This window comes from Camelina sativa, chromosome 18, assembly GCF_000633955.1.
Source record: "Camelina sativa cultivar DH55 chromosome 18, Cs, whole genome shotgun sequence".
Taxonomy (NCBI): Eukaryota; Viridiplantae; Streptophyta; class Magnoliopsida; order Brassicales; family Brassicaceae; genus Camelina; species Camelina sativa.
This window is the reverse complement of record NC_025702.1, coordinates 4,394,191-4,414,622: the sequence shown is the minus strand read 5'-3', so window position 1 is coordinate 4,414,622 and position 20,432 is coordinate 4,394,191. Positions and strand designations below refer to the sequence as shown.

The window sequence follows — 20,432 nt, the reverse complement described above, 5'->3', positions numbered from 1 at the left end:
AATATGTCTCTAGTTATCTCACATAATCATGTATTATTTTTAATAATTTATAAAGATCAATATAATATTTAAAGATCAATATAATTATCCATTTATAAAGTTTATTTTGTTTTGTAAAATCTATCAACTTTATTTATAAAGACTATGTTGTTTTGTGATCCAATTGATAAATCTGCAAATATCAATATAATATATATTTTTTTATGATTTGAGGTTTTTGAAAACAAAAAGAACATAATTAAACAATAGGTTTTTGTGTGTTTAATCAAAATAAAAAATGATCCAAAAAAGAAATCATATTCAACTGGAACTTAAATATAAAAATAAAATATAATTTTAAATATACCATTTAACTAAATTCTCTAAAGATGAAACCATTAATATGAAATCTAGCACTATAAATTAAATTGATGAGTGAAAAAACAAAAAAAAATATAAGTTATCCTTGGGGTTTTAAAAATCATTGAGATTGAAGAATTCATATAATTTTATAAGAAAACTAATTTAGTTTGTCACTTCAAAAGTAATATTTTTTTTATTTTGAAATATTATGTGTAAGTGTTGAGTTTATATCAACAAACAACCAAATCATGTGAATTTCGATTCGGCCACTTGGTATTCCTTTTATTTTAGGTTATAAAAAATTAAAATATTTATTTATAATTAAAGGCATGTAACTCCATTTAACTCAAATGTAACTCCTATCCAATAATTGTACATTAATTCATTCCTCCTACTAACTTATTATCTTTCAAGAGAAATTATTTTTGGTTAAATTTTAATATTTTTTATTTATTTTGGTTGGCTAAACTTATATTCATATTTTGGTTGGCTAAATTAATATATTTCTCATGTAAAATTATTGTTTATAATATATTTCTCATTTCAAAGTTTAAAGCAATATATCATATATATAAAAGTAAGGTTTTGGTCTCACCTTATTGGTTGATTTTCATTTAATGTTTTCTAATTTTTTTATTTTTTTATTTGCATTATAATTGCTTTAAACAATATTTAAGACCCAATAAACACAATACATTTAACTCACACATTAAAATAAAATTATAACTGAAAATAAAATAATTTATGCATTAATCATATTCTACCACTCAATTTTATTCAAACACAATAAATTACTATTGTAACTCCATAATTCTAAATGTAACTTCCATCATTTCTTATCATATAAATAAGCATTCTCTCAATCTCTCATTCTCTCATATTGGCATTCTTTTACTATATCATTTTCACATTTTCTCATTCTCTTATACAATACCTCAAATCATTTTTCGTTTTTTATTTATTTTTTATTTCTTATTTTTGTTGTATGGGTTGTAAAAAATAAATGAAATATCATTTTAAATTTTTAATGCTAAAGTTTAATTTTAGAGACTAAATGATATATATTTTACACTGTTCTTATTTTAAAAGATTTATCTCCATTATCTAATTTGGATTATTATCTTATAAGTAATCATTCTCTCTTCCTCTCCCACTAATATCAAATGTTGTTATATCTCATATGTGTTGTAAGAGTTTGATTCTATATTTTAATTTAGAAAGGACTAAATGATATATATTTTACATTGTTCTTATTTTTTAAAGATTCATCTCCATTATCTAATTTGGATTACCATCTTATAGTAATCATTTTCTCCTCCTCTCCCACCAATATCAAATGTTGTTATATCTCATATGTGTTGTAACTTGTAAGAGTTTGATTATATACTTTAATTTAGAAAGTATTACATATATTTAACATTGTTTTCAATTTTTATTTTATTTATATAAAAATAAAATATTTCTTTTATATTTCTTGCCTTTCTGATCTATTCATATTTATTTTTAAAATTTGCATAGTTATATATTAATTCACATATGTTGGTTTTAACAAAAAAATCAACTTTATTTGAGAATTAGATGTTCCTATTCATTTTTGAACGATCAATGTGTAACATAATATATATAAACATTTTGTCTTGCAATCACAAGTTTCATTTCCATTGCTTAACTCCATGGTTAAACTATAATATATGTTGTCCTATTTGTAGGAACAACAACATACTTATTTAATATATTTAAAAGAGCAGATGATTAATCGAAATGTTTATAATTCAATTAGTGTGAGTGTACTTATTACTTTGAAAAAACTTTACATTGAAGTTCATAAAATCATATAAGAAAACTAAAATACTATGTCACTTCAAATTTGGAAGGAAACACTTGGTATTCTTTTTTTAAAAAGTCAAGACACATAAAAATTTATTAATATTCAACTCACTTTAAAGGCATAAAAGGTCATTTAACTCAAAAATAACTTCTATCCAATAATTCTATAAATTCCTCCCACAAATATAAATATATATATATATATATATATATATATGTTCAAGATTATCTTTAAATATTACAGAATATTTTTGTTAGCTAAACTTATAGTCACATATATAAAATATATATACATAAGAATTTATATTACTTATTAACACCATAATTCGACCCATTATTTGATTAACTCAAAATTGGTTACAAAGCCAGCTAAAGAAAAATAGAAACGATCTTATTGATATTAGACCAAAACATAGGCATACAAACATAATCACTTACACGAAAGATAATTATTTTTTAAAAATAACTTATTATTGCAACATTAACGTATGAAGGGTTTACATAAGCAGTTAATTAGAAAATCTAAAATACAATAAATGATAAGATTGGATCCTCAAAAGCAAGAAACAACATCCTCATAATTCATAAAAAATAAATGCTACAATTGTACACATCTAAACGAAATGGTATAACATATAGTGTATAAATACAAGTGACTGCGAAGCCCGTATATGCCTAATTAAAACGAAATAATACAAAAGAGAAAACGAAAAAGACAAAAAAAACAAAAAAAGTGCCAACTAAACCACAATCCACGCGTTGCGTGGGGAAGCACCTAGTATTAAGTAAACTTACCTTCAAAAAGATTTTGGTTGATGAAAAAAGAAACAAATTTTGGTATATGGGATTGAGATCTGTGAAACTATACAGTAAATCAATCCCTTATACCAAAATCAAAAGGCAAGTAACAATTACACAAAAAAAACAAAAGTAACAATGCTAAAGTAAACATACCTTTAAAGAATAAGTTGTGCTAAATCATTTTCTTAGTTCTCCAAATTCTGAAACTCCTCTTCTGAACATCACATGAGTTGTGTCAAGCCATCCCACCATATAACTATGCACAAAAAATCACAATAAAACCTTCTTAAAAAAAAAATTATAGCCACTAATAAGAAGATGATAGTTTCTTTTTCGGATTCAGTACTTTTAGTACTGCCAGTGAATGGTATATATAGTGGCTTAAGAAGATGATAAAGATATATGTGTGTGTGAATCTAGAAAATCTTGTTAAGCAAGATTTGATTACGAAATAATGTATAGGAAAATTTTTTTATGTAAGGAATATGCCATTAATAAGATTTTGGTGTAGTAATTAGTTTCTGTTTTACATATTATCTCGATTTCCGCTTTATTATATTTATAATTATGGAAACAAAGATTTGTTTTTGATTTTTTATGGTTTATTGTTAATATTCAATCGTCATTATTGTTTTCCTTAAGTAGGCAAAATCCTATCATAAAAGATTCACCCATAAGAGAAACAAACGATTAAGTAAAAATCTCAATTTCATTGGAAAAATATGTTCTTGGGATATTATTGTTTCTTTTAAAAAACTAAAACATTTAACTCTTTTAATTTAAAAGGAAAACACAAATTAATTACGTACATATATCTTAGAAATAATTTTTTTTTGCGGTTTTAAGAATAATTTAGTTATTGCTAGTTTGAAAAAATTGTAAGGATTAACTATGTAAATATGGATAATTTTAATGTGTAGAGTTGTTTTTGGAAAAATCGAAATGTATAGATGTTGTCAAGCTATTTATGGCAATAAACATATCAAATTAGGTCGATTTAAATAGTTCCATTAATTGAGTTTATACGAAATGTTATTTTAGGAAAATTGTTAGGGGTTAATGTTATAAATAAAACAAATTAAATAAGCAAAACTTAAAGGACATAAACCAAAATGTATTTCAAAAATGTTAATATAAATTAATTCAACAATCAATCATAATCAATAAATATTATTGTGATATCAATCTACGAAGATATCGCACCCATAACATCCTCTTATTCCTTAATATACGCAAATTAACGTATCCTTCTAAATACTATCGGCAAAAAATCTAAACTTCCCAACAATAGCGAATCCCGTATATTCTTAATTTTTTAGACGCAATCATAACAATCCTTCTTTTCCATACTATATAAATACAGTCTCACCAATGATAGCCTCACAACAAACAAAGCTAAATAAATCCATACCTAAAATAACGCCGGTTTCTTTTGCTTTTCTCCGCGACATCCGTCCATACAAGAGGTCAAAGTCCTTCGTGCCAATATACAACTACCACATGCTAAGCCCTTGAACTCATTTTGGCTGACTAGACTGTGAGTATCACTTTCAAATAATGTATTCTTTTCATAAGTTTCTCTTCTCTCACTATAAAATATACCTTCACGGAATGAAAATACACGGGTCCGTGAAAAAAGACTTGGTGAACCGTTATGTCAACCACCTTCCCATTGGCTCATGGAGGTTCATGGTGAAATAAGTATTTATACTTTTTGTAGATGGCTAATTTGGAAGGAGGTTAACTGAAGATACTGGGTTGAATAATTTTTTGTTAGTTATTATCGTAACTCTTGCGACAAAAACTTTTTATTTTTCAGCTTATTTTTAAGCCAGATTGAAAACTAATTATTAAGTTGAAACTACTTCATTATCAAAGTGTAATTTTAAGACGTGGATTTTATCTATAAACATACCGCTTAAACTGTTGTGAATTACTACTTAATTTGACATAGAACAAAATCGCAAGTTCAAGACGTGAGAAATTTAAATACGTATCAGACAATATATAGCAAGGGTTTCTATATCTATAAACATAGTTCTTAAACTGTTGTGAATTGGTGTGTAGAAACAAGTCCCGTAGATGATGCGTTTTCATTACCATGTTGTCTTTGAAATTAGCCTACACAACAAATATTTTTGGACTATAAGTCAGATGATATATTAAGCAGAATGATCAGATTCAATTTATAAGAAAGACTGGAATCGATTCTTATTTCTCTGGCAAAACTTCTACATACTCTTTCATTGATATTCAGGTCCAAAACCTGACCTGAATAGAGACATAAGAAGCGCCTGTAAATATACTTATTAGGAACATTATAAGGCTGCTACTATAGCTGGTCATACTAAACTTCTTATTAAGAAAGTATGTTTTTTTTTTGGAAACCAAACTGACCTTAATGCATCTAAAATATGAAAAAGGAAAATTCACTGATCTTACACTATAGACGATTAAGGAAACCAATTTCAGGAAATCTGTTCATGAGGATCGACATATAAAACCTGCAAATCACATAACGCAGTTTGAGTAATAAGAAATGTCATTTAGAATTCTTAAATTTCCTTCGTTAAACAATATTCAATCCTACCTAAGCAAAATTCCCAAAACCCGATTTTGGAAAACAGAAAATTGATTGCATCAAATTCCATAGTAGCAAACGAAAGACTAAAAAACAAACCGACAGAGTCGCAGTACAATTTTGGAATCAAAAATTACCTCCGTCACTTTATAATTCCGGAGATTATGACCAACTTCAATCTCATCGGACACTGTATGGATTTTAATCGTTTCAGGGGAAATAAAGAAGACCTTCAAGAGGAACATCCGAACAGACAAAAATTGATTCAGATATGTTCTTCATATCCGAAAAAAAGACGATACAGACAAAAACGAGAGAGAGAGAGAGAGAGTGAGAGAACATGGGTCAGAATATTATATTTGTCAATTGTATTAGGACCAAAATCTCATATCCTTTTCATCAAAACAATTTCTCAAAAACTTTGCTAAAACCCCAAAATCTCATATCCCTTTTTCTGCATTACTCCGACTTATAGGGGCAGAAAAGAACTAAATCCGTATTATTATTCTTATTGGACCTAACAAGAAAACGAGAGAGACAATGCACTCGGCCACACAATTGTAAACTCAATAACATTTGATAGTCAATTTTAATTCTTCTTAATGGGCCTCTACAGACTCAATGTGATTCTTGTTTGTTTTCTAAAAGGGTGTACAAGTCATACATAGAATAAGTTACAAGGACATAGATTTTATAAGAATCATTGTTTTGCTGATGCAAACAAATGTCTAGAATTGTAGATAATCTACTCAAATGAAAATTATAAATTACAATTATACAATCATTATACATAAACGCCAAGAACAAGAAACGTTATGTCACAAATTAACAAATTTTACTAATTTAAAGATTATACATTATACAATCTTACAGTTTTTAAATTTTAAACAATTAACCCATTTAAAAAAAAATCAATAGAAATCTACAGAATTTAGTTTAATTACGCCGCAGGTTGTTTTAGATTATTTTGTATTTATTAATTTATTTTGTATTTTTTGGAATACTATTTGTATTTTATGTTGTTTGGAATCAAATATATCATAATCAATAAAGGTTTTTGTAGTGGTTAATAATAATTTTTTTTGTATTCTTATTTTTATAATTTGTTTTAGTTTTCAAAGTAAAAATTGAAAAAAAAATAGAGTTAAACAAATTGTGATTACTATAATTTTTGTTACACATTGGTACGTGAGTCCGCATAAATGGTTTTTAGAAAAATTAAATAGTTAGATAAATAAACATTAAAATTTACTTTAATGATATATAAATTGGATGATATTGTATATAAATGTGACTTTTTATTATAATTCAAACTTACCCATTATATATATATATATATATATCACTACCAAGTACAATATTTTTGTCAATCAAGCTCAATAATTGAAGCCATCCAATTTAGTTCAATTTTCCAATACAACATGATAAACCGGGATAAGATTTTCCTTTGTAAGTATTATTAGTGGACGTTGATTAGTTAGCTTGACGACTTTAGAATAAAGTGTTTGGTTTAAATCATTGTCAACTTCTCCACAATATATCTTTTATAAAGCTTTGAAGTCTTGGCCATGCTTAGAAGAACCAACGGTTTGAACCAAACATCTTGAATCACTTTCTCATATGAAGGTGGCGATTCTGTTTTTAATGGTGTTCTCTATATGGCATTTGTTAGTTGTTTCGTTTTGTCCATAACTCATATATTGAAGCACGCCTCCAACCATTTTAGATATTGCAACTACATAACTGATCATGATTCCAATCTATCATCTGTTGTTTGCTACAAATCAAAGATGAAGATTTTGAAATTTACTAAGATCGAAAGGGAAATAAATAATGATAATTTTCACATAGAGAGTTCTGGAGTAGTAGTAACATTTATTGTACTAAACCTTGAAAAAAAAACGTTCTAGTCCAAAGCATCAATTTGCTCAACATCATCTTCATTCAAGACCTAAGTCAATAAAAAAGAGGTGAGTCAATTTACACAAACGACATCTTTACCTCAATTAGACCTGCGATTCTAAAAGAAATTAATGAACTTTGTTATGCCTAAGTTGCTCTTTCGTGAATTTTATTAATTTTTTGTATATCAGACGACAATTGTGTGGTTAGGGAGGGGCTTACCTGAGAAATTGATATCTCTATGTCTCTCTTCTCTTCTTCCTTCATCTTCACATCACTCTCTCTCTCTCTCTCTCTCTCTCTCTCTCTCTCTCTCTCTCTTTAGTATATCTTTTCAAATTTCTTCTCTATCCTAATTTTTAACTTCGCTTCTTCTTCCAAAGAGTTCTCGATAACCAGATAATTTTATTTCATAATCTGTAGATTTTGGTAAAATTATTGTTCGAATTAATCAAAGGTGAATTTGGTGAGATTGCTTTGCCTATTTAACAATGACCTAAGCTTCTTCTATGTCTCTTGCCGCACGAGTCATGCGTTTTCTTCTCTTTTTGATTGTTTCATTGAAGACAAATCTTTGTGACGATTCTTTTGTTTCTTCTCTCTAATTGAATTCAAGAGAAGTTAGTGTGAAGGAGACGAACAAACAATTAGAGTCTTGGTGTTTTTCTTTTATTATGTGTGTAAGAGTTTATGAAGTGAAAGACAACGTGATGTGGCACATAGGGATGTCAATCGGGCTGGCTCGACCCGGTCCGGCTTGAAATCCACAAAACCCACATATATTTGAGCCCTTCTCGGCCTGGTCCAAAATATTTCCGAGCATATATTTCAAAGTCCGGTCCGGCTCTAACAGAGCTACAAGACTTTTCGGACTATTCAGGGCTTATCTTACAGATCAAAAATTCAAATTTATAAGTTAGTTTATAACATGTCTTAAAAAGCAATGTTTAAAGGTGCAATATAAAACAAATCAATCAAAACTTAAANCTCTCTCTCTCTCTCTCTCTCTCTCTCTCTCTCTCTCTCTCTTTAGTATATCTTTTCAAATTTCTTCTCTATCCTAATTTTTAACTTCGCTTCTTCTTCCAAAGAGTTCTCGATAACCAGATAATTTTATTTCATAATCTGTAGATTTTGGTAAAATTATTGTTCGAATTAATCAAAGGTGAATTTGGTGAGATTGCTTTGCCTATTTAACAATGACCTAAGCTTCTTCTATGTCTCTTGCCGCACGAGTCATGCGTTTTCTTCTCTTTTTGATTGTTTCATTGAAGACAAATCTTTGTGACGATTCTTTTGTTTCTTCTCTCTAATTGAATTCAAGAGAAGTTAGTGTGAAGGAGACGAACAAACAATTAGAGTCTTGGTGTTTTTCTTTTATTATGTGTGTAAGAGTTTATGAAGTGAAAGACAACGTGATGTGGCACATAGGGATGTCAATCGGGCTGGCTCGACCCGGTCCGGCTTGAAATCCACAAAACCCACATATATTTGAGCCCTTCTCGGCCTGGTCCAAAATATTTCCGAGCATATATTTCAAAGTCCGGTCCGGCTCTAACAGAGCTACAAGACTTTTCGGACTATTCAGGGCTTATCTTACAGATCAAAAATTCAAATTTATAAGTTAGTTTATAACATGTCTTAAAAAGCAATGTTTAAAGGTGCAATATAAAACAAATCAATCAAAACTTAAATAACTCATCTATATTCACTAAAACCAACTTAATCTAAAACAAATAAATAACTTAAAACCAAATAAATTTTTATACTTTAACCAAATAAAAATATATATAATTCATATAAAATATCACAGATAAAGATTTTAAAAATATTAAGTAAGGGCATTAAGTAAATATGAAAACTAAGATTAGAGTTTTAAACTTTATTTACAATCAAACAATCATGAGAAAAATATATAATTATATTTGTATAATGGCTTTTCGGGCCGGTCCGAGCCCCATTGGGCTAAGTCCTATAACTCTTAAGCTCGACCAGGCTGAGACCAAAAAGCCCAATTTTATGGACATATATTTAAGTCCGAGCTCAGTGTTTTTCAAAGCCGGATCGGGCCGGACCAGCCTTCAGGCTCTAGGGCTTTTCGGGCTGGTCCGAGCCCCATTGGACTAAGTCCTTAAACTCTTAAGCCCGAACGGGCTGATGAGTCCAAAAAATCCAATTTTTTGGACATATATTTAAGTCCGAGCTTAGTGTTTTTCAAAGTAGGGTCGGGCCGGAACAGCCTTCGGGCTCTGGGCCTAATTGATACGTCTAATATCACATAGTTTTTTTTATTGATTTAGAAATCTTGGTTGTATTAATTCAAATATTTTTATTGGCTATTGATTTTAATTGATGTGTCAACAATAGCTTGAATGTTAAAGCTGATGTGTCATCACCTGGTGAAAACATCCAAGTTTTATTGTATTGATCAACGGAAAAACAGTTTAGTTTAATTTAAAAAAAAAATTGTAATCAATATATTTACAAAATTTTAAGAAAAGTTTATTAATAAATATGTCGACAATATTCTACAGAGTAGACTCACTGAATATATATATATATATATATATAGGAGTATAGATATATACATATTTAGCTTTCCACAACCGCAAACACTTGCACAAAAGTTTTTTTTTTTTTTTTTTGGAAAAACTGAAAAAATGATTTTGACATATTATATTTACTTTTTAATATGCCGTGGCAGGAAAACAATCTTTTATAACTTGTGCTAAGGATATATATAATTTCCCTTTTTTTAATACACGTTGAAACCAAAATACAAAGAAAGAACAATCTCCGAACAATGGCGTGTCTTGTCCCGCACGGTAACTCCGGATTCTCTCCACAACCCGTTTCAGTTTCTTCCAAATCATCAAAAGGGTTTCATCCCAAACCCGGTTTTTTTAAATTCCCATCTCCCAAAACCCTAAACCCAACTAGGGTTTTCAAAGTCAGAGCTGAACCAAAAGATAAATTTCAACACTACTTTGAGAATCCAGATTACGACAAGAAATATGGATTCTCTGAAGATATAGATTCGTTCAGAATCCCTAAAGGTTTATCTGAAGAAACGATTCGATCGATATCGAAACTTAAAAAGGAACCTGATTGGATGCTTGAGTTTAGGTTCAAAGCTTACGCCAAGTTTCTGAAACTGAGAGAACCTAAATGGTCAGATAATACATATCCTCGTATTAATTTACAGGATATGTGTTATTACTCTGCTCCTAAAAAGAAACCAACTCTGAATAGTTTAGATGAAGCTGATGATGATAATACTCAGCTTCTTGAGGTTTTCGATAGATTAGACGTTCCTTTAACAAAAAAGAAGTGTTCGGGTAATAAAGTTGCGGTTGATGCGGTTTTCGATAGTGAATCGGTAGCTACCACTCATAGGGATACTCTAGAGAAGTCAGGTGTAATATTCTGTTCCATGTCGGAAGCTATTAGGGAGTATCCGGGTTTGATTAAGAAGTATTTAGGAAGAGTTGTGCCTAGTGATGATAATTACTACGCGGCTTTGAACTCCACTGTTTTCAGCGATGGATCGTTCTGTTATGTTCCGAAAAACACGAGATGTCCGATGCCTGTTTCGACTTATTTCCGGATCAACGCGACGGGGACTGGTCAGTTCGAAAGAACTTTGATTGTTGCTGAAGAAGGGAGTTTTGTTGAGTATCTAGAAGGCTGCACTGCTCCTTCTTACAACACGAATCAGCTTCACGCTGCTGTGGTTGAGCTCTATTGTGGGGAAGGAGCTGAGATTAAGTACTCAACGGTGCAGAATTGGTATGCAGGTGATGGTCAAGGTAAAGGTGGGGTTTACAATTTTGTGACGAAGCGCGGTCTTTGCGCGGGAGATGGTTCCAAGATCTCATGGACTCAGGTTGAGAAAGGGTCGGCAATAACTTGGAAGTACCCGAGCGTGGTTTTAGAAGGTGATGGTTCCGTTGGCGAGTTTTACTCCGTGCATTGACTAATAACTATCAGCAAGCTGATACAGGTTCCAAGATGATTCACAAAGGAAAGAATACCAAAAGTAGAATTATTTCAAAGGGAATCTCGGCAGGGCATTCAAAAAACTGTTACCGCGGTCTTGTTCAGGTTCAATCTAGGGCTGAGAATGCTAAAAATACTTCGACTTGTGACTCAATGCTTATCGGTGACAATGCAGCTGCTAATACCTATCCATACATTCAGGTAATTAAATTTGCCTATCATCTCATATTTAATTTATTATAAGGTTTATAATAAAGCTGTACATGTTTTTAATATGTGGTGGGACTCTGAAAAAATAACAGGTAAAGAATCCATCGGCTAGAGTAGAGCACGAAGCGAGTACCTCAAAGATTGGAGAAGACCAGCTTTTCTATTTCGAGCAGAGAGGAATCGATCATGAGAGAGCATTAGCGGCAATGATCTCTGGATTCTGCAGAGATGTTTTCAACAAGTTGCCTGATGAGTTTGGAGCCGAGGTTAACCACCTTATGAGCATTAAGCTTGAAAGATCAGTGGGTTGAACAAAACTCACAGTTACAGAACACAGTAATTAAAGAAAAAGAGACTGCTTTCTCATTATATAAATTTCTGATCTCTTTATAATTTAATCAACTAATTAAGTTTGTAATGTGAATCAAATTAGAAACTCAGTCGCTTCAATGTCACCTTTTTCATTTTTATTATTGTCTTAAGGAAGCAAAAAAAGGAAGAACAAGAAATGTAAGGCGGCATGAACACATTTAGGGGTCCACATTAACTAGGCTTCGTCCTGTCTTTAAATGAACGAAATATATTCAAACAATAGCTGAGATGTTGTTGAAGCCCTAGGAATATCTTTCAGCTTCTCCATCATCAGATGTTTCTCTTCATGATTCCTTTCCAAGGTGTACTCCAAAGAGATTATCGTGGTATTTAAACACTTAGAGCTGGCTAAGACGTATCTCAAGAACTGTTCTTCTCCTTCTGTTCCCCTATATTCTTTCCACTTAAAGGTTTCGAGCTGCGACGACAAGCATCCGGGAGTGGAGATCGGTTGATTCCATGAAAGTGTAATATCCTTGGCTGATCCCCAATCCTGAGAAACAACGATGGTTATATTTTTAACACATTTTAACTTTAATTATTCTAAAAATTTCATAACAAAGCTAGAAGAGGATCAGAGGAGAGATACACGTACACAATCTACCCATAGTTCTTTTAGTTTTGGGGAATTTTCAAGTAAAGATATGATGAGTGGTTCCAACCAATCTGATTCTCGTGGACATATTCTTAACTTTAAAAGTCTAGAGAATTTGATATTTCTACTACACACAAGCTGCGATAAAACAAACACAACATTAGTGGATGCTCGTAAAGAAAAATTAAGAAAGACTATTAATATTAATAGAGATATAAAAGATAGTTCTACCATTTCATCAGACAAAAAGAACTCAAGAGATGAGACCGAAGAAACAGAACTTATAATCTTTTCACTAGTGCAAGTGTCAAGACTGATATATGCACACTTGAGAAAATGCATATTCTCGATCGAGCTAAAGTCTCCAAAAAAATCACAGATGCTAAAGTCCTCTAATCTCGGAGTATCGATAACGAGGGCATCGTCTAAATCATAATCAAACAAACGATTAATATAATCTAATTCCAATAAAGAAGGAACTTTTATAGTGAACTTTTTCGCATTATCAGTCTTTTTCCGCTTCACGTATAGACACTTCAGAACGGGGCAGCCCGATAAGAACCTAACAATAGAATCCTCGTCTTTATACACCACACAGTCTAGATCGAGCTCTCTAAGGGATGGTAGGCATGATGGAGAAGGAACATCCACGAGAATCTTGTGGCAGAGAGTCAATGTCACGAGAGATTCGCAGGAGTAAAGGCTATAGGGCAAGCTGGTTGGATCTGCAGACCAGGAGAGCACGAATTCTAGGTCAAGCAAGCAACGAGAGACAGCGTTTGCAACCCACTTTACGACATCAACATCAGTAGGACATGATTGACCGAGTTTGACGCACAAGTGGTCTATTACAGGTGCCTTATGGAGTTGCATCGATTTGTCAAGAAAGTTCCAAACGCTCGTTTTCATTTCCTTGTACCAGACAGCATGCTTATAGAAAAGTTCACCGCCATCGTCGTAATAACCATAATCTTCAACGTCGATGTCTTTGTACTCAAGTGTTCGTATCATCGTCCAGACAGAGAGCCATCGTTTCGAAAGAAACATGGTGGCCACTGCGTCTTTTGTTGGGATAAGACTCAATATCGTTACAAGCAAATCTTCCGGTAACTCACTAATCTTGTCTTTATATATTATCTCTTCAACGTTCTTAATCTTTCGGTCTTCGGTCATCTTCACGAGGCAAAACCCTAGTTGCCGAAAGCAAAAGAATAGGTCATACCGTCATATGCGTATTCGTATATAAATCATAACCGGTACTTATATGTCTTTAAATCTTTAATATATAAAACCAATCCTAAATAACCTTTTTTATTTTTAATTTAGGTTCTACGGCCCACTTAAAACTATCCGAGAGAGAGAAAATAAAGTAAGCAACGGATCAGACTATCACAGTATCAGACCTTTTTCGCACAGGGTTTCATTTCGTGATCTTCAAACTAATGTCTTCAAACAAGAGTTTCTATCACAGTCCCAGTTTTAGAAGAAATGAAAAAGAGAATATGACAAAAAAAAAAAAAAAAATCAATATATCATATATATTTTCCAATGAAATTTTGTATGTGTGAGATCCCATTTTGGTATTGGATCAAAAATTAATGTTTCATGTTTATCTAAAATTGAAAAAATTCTCTCAAATAATATCAAATAATTTCTATTTTTATATTTAGCACTTTAAAATTCTAAAAACATGGTTTAATTTTTAAAAATTAATTTTAAAATTAAACCCTAAAGTCTATATACTAAAATCCTACCTCTCAAAATTATACATTAAGTGTAAAATAGAGAACCCAAACCTAAAAACATATTTCAAAAACATATTTTTAAATATTGTAATGTGTCAAATAATGCTATTTTGGTGTTCCATTTAGGTTTGGTGTACCATCTAGGTTAAGTTTACAATCAAAGTTTGGTGTACCATCTGGTTTTAGTGTTCAATCTAGGTTTGGTGTATAATATGCGTCTGGCTTATCATATGCGTCTGGTGTACCATCTGAGTCTGGTATACCATCTACATCTGGTGTACCATTTGGGTCTAGTGTACGATGTGGTTATGGTGTACGGTGTACCATATGAGTCTGGTGTACCATCTGAATCTAGTGTACGATGTGGCTATGGTGTACGGTGTACCATATGAGTCTAGTGAACCATCTAGGTCTAGTGTACCATGTGGCTTTGGGGTATCAACTGGGTCTAGTGTAGCATTTGAGTCTGGTGTACGTTCTGAATCTGGTGTACCATATGAATATGGTGTACAATCTGGGTCTAGTATACTATCTAGGTTTGGTATATCATCTAGGTTTAGTATACCATTTGAGTTTGGTTTTACCATCCAAGTTTGGTGTACCATCTAATTAAATCCTAAACTCTAAATACTAACTAGGTTAAGAGAACCCAAACATAAAAAAAAATTAAATATTAATTTAAAATATTGTAATGTTTGAAATACTTTTATTTTGGTGTACCATCTGGGTTTGGTGTACTATTTAGGTTTGGTATACCATCTGGGTTTGGTGTACCACCTAATTAAAAATTTTCACAATTAAACCATACACTCCAAATACTAAACTCTACCCCTTCAAAACTATATCCTCAATGTAAAATACAGAACCCAAACCTAAAAAAAAATCTAAAAATTAATTTATAATATTGTAATATATCAAATAATGCTATTTTGGTGTACCATTTAGGTTTGGTGTACCATCTGCGTTGGGGTGTACCAACTGAGTTTAGTGTACCATTTAGGTTTGGTGTACCATCTAAAATAAATAAATAAATTTCTACATTTTTCAAAATCATTTTTATGTTTTTGTGTTATTTTTGAAAAATAAAACTTTTGTAGTTTTCTGGAAAAAAAAACTTAAAGCGTGGTATTTTAAGATTAATATCAAAGTGTAGATTAATATTATAAACTAACCATTAAATCTTAAACACTAAACCCTACCCCTAAAGACTATACCCTAAATTTAAAATTGTCAACCCAAACCTAACAAAATAAATTCTACATCCTTAAATATAATTTTTTTTGTTTGTGGTATTTTTAAAAAATATTCTTTGCAAAAAAATAATTAAAACTTTTGTGTTTGTGTTATTTTTTGGAAAAAAAATTTGTGGTATTTTTAAGATTAATATCAAAGTGTAAATTAATATTAGAAACTAACCATTAAATCCTAAACACTAAACCCTACTCCTAAAGACTATACTCTAAATTTAAAATTGTAAACCCAAACCTAACAAAATAAATTCTACATCCTTAAAAACAATTTTTTATGTTTCTAATATTTTTGAAAAAATAAAACTTCTGTGGTTTTTTGGAAGAAAACAATTAAAATGTGGTATTTTAGAAAAAACTTAATTGTGGTATTTTGAGGAATTTCTATAATTATTTTGTATAAATTAATAACAAAATCATGTTAAAAAGTTAAAAAGGAAAAAAAGAAAAAGAAAGAAAAAAGTATAGTTGTACAAATACTTTTTGTGGGATATTTATCTTTGCACAAAAGGTTAAATAAGTCAATTACTAAAATGTCTATCTAATAGAGAGTTGTATTACAGAAGAGATAGAAAAGTGTCTATTTTACAAATATATTTTATAAAGTGCCTACTTTACAAATTATTCTATGAAAAAAGTGTATACTTTTCCAATTATGGCCCTTTTGGTTTGTTGCATTCAGATGGACTATCTCGATGGATCATTTAATTTAGATGTTGTTTATTTTTAAAAACAAATGAGCATCATCAATGATCATCATTAAATTTTAGTCAAAAATTTGAAATTCATTTGGATGATTTTCTAACTATACTATTTGGCCGGAGATGGTTCATCCAAAGTTAAAAAATGACAAATATAATATCTTGCAAAATATCAAATTTTTGTTTTCAAAACCCCAAAATATATTTCCTATTTTTTGACCAAAATGCAAATCACATTTTTCCTACTAAAATCTTAAAATCACATTTTTCACAAAAATCACAAAATCAATATTTTCCAGCTAAAACTGTAAAATCACATGATTATATCAAATGTAACTATGATTGTTGATATAATCAGCAAGGTGTAGCGGCTGAAAAATGTTGGATTCTTTGAGATTCTTATGGTTTTTAAATGAAATTTAAATATATTTTTTTAAAAAAAAAATCATCCAAAAACTTTAAACACAATTTTTTTTAGAGTTTAGAAGAATGAAGTAAAATATTAAGATTAAGTTTCTTTCACCACAAAATAATTAGGCTAAACATTAGTTTAAGATGTACACCCATTTTTTGCATATGGTCTACAAGAACACCATTACCTCAAACCTATATTCCCATTTTAGAGAGACTTCATAAGTATTTGGTCTGTTAATTAGGATCTTCAAGAAAAGAGAATTAAGTACGCTTAGTTAAAGATATTAAGATATCCACCTCTAAATATGATTGCGTCCTTTGTACTCGAAATAGGAATGATTCGTTTTCTTAATATTAGTTTTGCTTTGCTTTCCTAGAGTTTTCTTAATATTAGTTTTGCTTTGCTTTCCTAGAGTCTTCAATCTAGAGGGAGTGGTATAAGAAGGTCGTCATTGCTTTGCTCTGTCTAGATATATACACAGTGGAAAACTTGAGATAGATGACAAATTAAAGTTATGAACTGTTTAGAAGAAAGAAAAGAAGGTACTTCGTTTTAAGCAAGCTGACCATACTGTATTGAACACAAAAGAAGACCAAATAATGGGATCTCAGTTTAAACAACTTGCTTGGAGGTTTTCCCAGCCACCAGAATGATAACCAAATCTGTAGTTGTTTCAAGTGGAAGAGGAGAATATATAAATAAAAAAAACCAGGACCAAAACTCTCTTGACTAAGTTAGTATAAGTGGAGAAAAAGTTCCACAGCAATCCTATTTAATCACCAAGAGGAGAACAAAAAAATTGCAATAAAGGCTGTGTTCTTTTTCAAGTCTCTCATCCAGCGATCGCGACAGATGAAAACGACCACGGTAATTGGAATTAAAAATCAAAACAACAACGGTAACGGAAAAACGATGACGGGACGTGTGTATTCCAGTGAGAAAAAGTGTCGCTGGAGAGAGAAAGAGACCGTCGGTTTTTTCAGCAACTATCACGAAAGCTCATTTTAACAGTACGGTGACTCTTCTCCACAATAGCAGCGACTCTTTTTCACAACAATAGGACTCTCCTTGTCTATTATTTATGTCGTTGTCGCTCCTCCAGCGACTTGAAAGAGAAGAGGGCCAAACTCACCAGCATATCAATTAGTCACAACAGATAAGCACATTTTCATTGATATTTATATTGTTGAACAGAAGAAAAGTAGCAAGAAAACGTTGATTAGTAAACAATAGCAGCCTACATATCAAAACTACTTATTCCATATAGGTAACACTAGCAAGAAAACGTTGATTTGTAAACAGACTTATTCCTGAAAAGTGACCAGAAAAGTGAGGATGTGTTTCCAATTATATCTAGCCAATTATATCTAGCCTTGATTTGTAATGTTCTTAACCTTCGTCATCTTCATTGGAGTCTGTGCAAGCAGAGATTCTGTTAGTGGATTTGACAAGTATTAATATATATATAAAAAAAAAGAAAAACAAAGATACAACTATCACCTCATACTCTGGATCATCCGATGGATTCCAGCCAAGATCGAACTCTTCAATGAGGTCAGTCATTGCCTTATACTCTGGATTATCCGATGGATTCCAGCCACGGCGTAGATCCAACTCTTCAATAAAGTCAGGGAGGAAGCTACAACAAGCGTAGAGAGAGAGTCCTTTGCTGAATATCAGTTTAATGGATCATGTTGCAATTATATGGAGGTAAATTTGTACATAATTTGCAATTGTCAATTATATTTCAGATATTCCAAATTTTGCTGATTTTAGATTTTAGATTGGTTGCATACTAGTAGAGAAAGAGTTTGTATTACGATCACTTCGGATGTTGGTTTCTTAGAAAAGCTTGCAGAAATTCAATTAAGACGAAAATTTGATACTATTCTACTTCTTACTCCGTCTGGAAAATCATGGAATTTGATGCCACAATAGGCTGGGACTGGGTTTCTTGTTTGGAAGAAGGTGCATATGTTGTTTGCGCTGATGCTGGAAAACTCCTAGGCGCTGATGATGGGAGATCTCAAAAAGGCTTCTAAAAATATTTGAGATATACTCAAATAAGTGTGTAATTTTATAAAAACATACACAAATTACCTTTATACATGCATAAATTATTATAAATATCTTATAAACAGTTTATAATGACTTTCTAAATATTTTGTAAAAACTTAAAACAAACCATATAAATTCCTTGTAAAACATTAATTTTGAACCTTGTGAAATATCTTTTAAATTCTTTAAACCTTTTAATCACATGGATTATTCAAGCATCAGTTATTATTAATAAGTAATTTTTAAACTCCATACAACTTAATAAAATTTTCAGATTTGATGAAGAATATTTTTTTTTTTTTAAATGAGCAGCTAAAAGATGTATTTTTTAAAAGGACACAAAAAGATATATCTCAAAAATTCTCTTTTATATAATGCTCATATTATTTTGAAATTTTATATCTTATCTGTTATACGGAGTGCATATAATTAAAATTGATTTTTTATGATGAAATCTTATTATATAAAGTTGGGTTTTGAAAGTTAGTCATTAACAAGATTTTGACATGTGTCAAGTTATAAGTCTTAGATTTTGACATATGTCAAGTTATCAGACTGAGATTTTGACATGTATAAATATTTAATAGGAAGAATTTGATTACAACAAAAAGAAAATATTTTGTTTTTAAAAATATTAATAAAGTAAACACAAGCATACAACAAACATAGATAGATAGATTGGAAAAAAATAAATCGTTGTTGATAGATCCGTAGGAGCTCAAAGACTCTGACACCCTGGTTTGCGGAAGGTGGAGGAAGTTGGACGCAAGGTTATCTCTCCAAGGGAGAAAGACGGAGCCAAGGTTCTCTCCATGATGGAGGAAGTTGGACGCAAAGTTCTCTCCATAAGGGATGAGGGCGGAGCCGAGATTTTTTCCATGGCAGTCATACATTATTGTGATGATACATCATTGATTAGTATATTATGTTATCTATAAACACATTAAGCCAACTATTTTACTTTCACTTTGGCATAGTTACTATCACGAATACATTCAGAAATTTAACATTAGTTACTATCAAAATATTTTTTGTGAAGTTAGAATTTTTTTTTTTACTTTTATTGGTTGTTGGAACAAGCCATTTTGAGATAGCAAAAAGACGTGAACATATTTCTCTACATAGGAGGAGGGCAAAGCCGAGGTTCTCCCTATGGTAGAGAAGGTTGGACACAAAGTTATCTCCGCAAGGGAGTAAGGTAGAGGAGATTGGACGCAAGGTTATCTCTCTAAGGGAGAAAGGCGGAGCCAAAGTTCTCTCTATGGTGGAGGAGGTTGGACGCAAGGTTCTCTCTATAAGGGATGAAGGTGGAACCGATGTTTTCTCCATGGTGGCCATACATTATTGTGATGATACATCATTGATTAGTATATTATGTAATATATTTTTTATTCAAAATGTTTTTTGAGCCAACAAATTTAGTAATTAAAAAAAGTATGCAGAAGTGAAAGTAATATACTTGGCTTAATGTGTTTATATAGACAGTTTCTAGATGGTGATAAAGAATATTTTTGTAACATACAAGAGTACATTTAGGTATAAAAAATATACTTTTAATAGTAACATACATAAAAGATTTGTAAATGGATATAAATCAGTGTATTATAACAAAAATAAAATTTATATATAACATACAA

At 30.8% G+C, this 20,432-nt stretch overlaps 2 protein-coding genes and 1 long non-coding RNA gene across 4 annotated transcripts; 1 reads left to right on the top strand and 2 right to left on the bottom strand.

Moving 5' to 3' along the window:
* On the bottom strand, positions 2,927–5,987 carry LOC104760510. Of its 2 annotated transcripts, XR_002036481.1 has the most exons (5): positions 5,689–5,987; positions 5,413–5,474; positions 5,210–5,241; positions 4,382–5,091; positions 2,927–3,226 (listed from the first exon to the last, which is right to left on the bottom strand). It is a non-coding gene; the product is annotated as an uncharacterized LOC104760510 (long non-coding RNA). The 2 variants fall into 2 exon arrangements; XR_002036480.1 differs by lacking the exon at positions 5,210–5,241 and having other exon boundaries at positions 2,929–3,226.
* LOC104760509 (putative UPF0051 protein ABCI9) lies at positions 10,257–11,973 on the top strand. Its single transcript, XM_010483449.1, has 4 exons — positions 10,257–11,231; positions 11,295–11,410; positions 11,569–11,653; positions 11,755–11,973. The coding sequence occupies exons 1-4, from the start codon at positions 10,257–10,259 to the stop codon at positions 11,971–11,973; spliced, it is 1,395 nt and encodes a 464-aa protein (XP_010481751.1).
* Positions 12,228–13,802, bottom strand: LOC104763128 (putative FBD-associated F-box protein At1g05080). Its single transcript, XM_010486545.1, has 3 exons — positions 13,608–13,802; positions 12,861–13,541; positions 12,228–12,527 (listed from the first exon to the last, which is right to left on the bottom strand). Exons 1-3 carry the CDS (start codon positions 13,800–13,802, stop codon positions 12,228–12,230), a joined length of 1,176 nt encoding a protein of 391 aa, XP_010484847.1.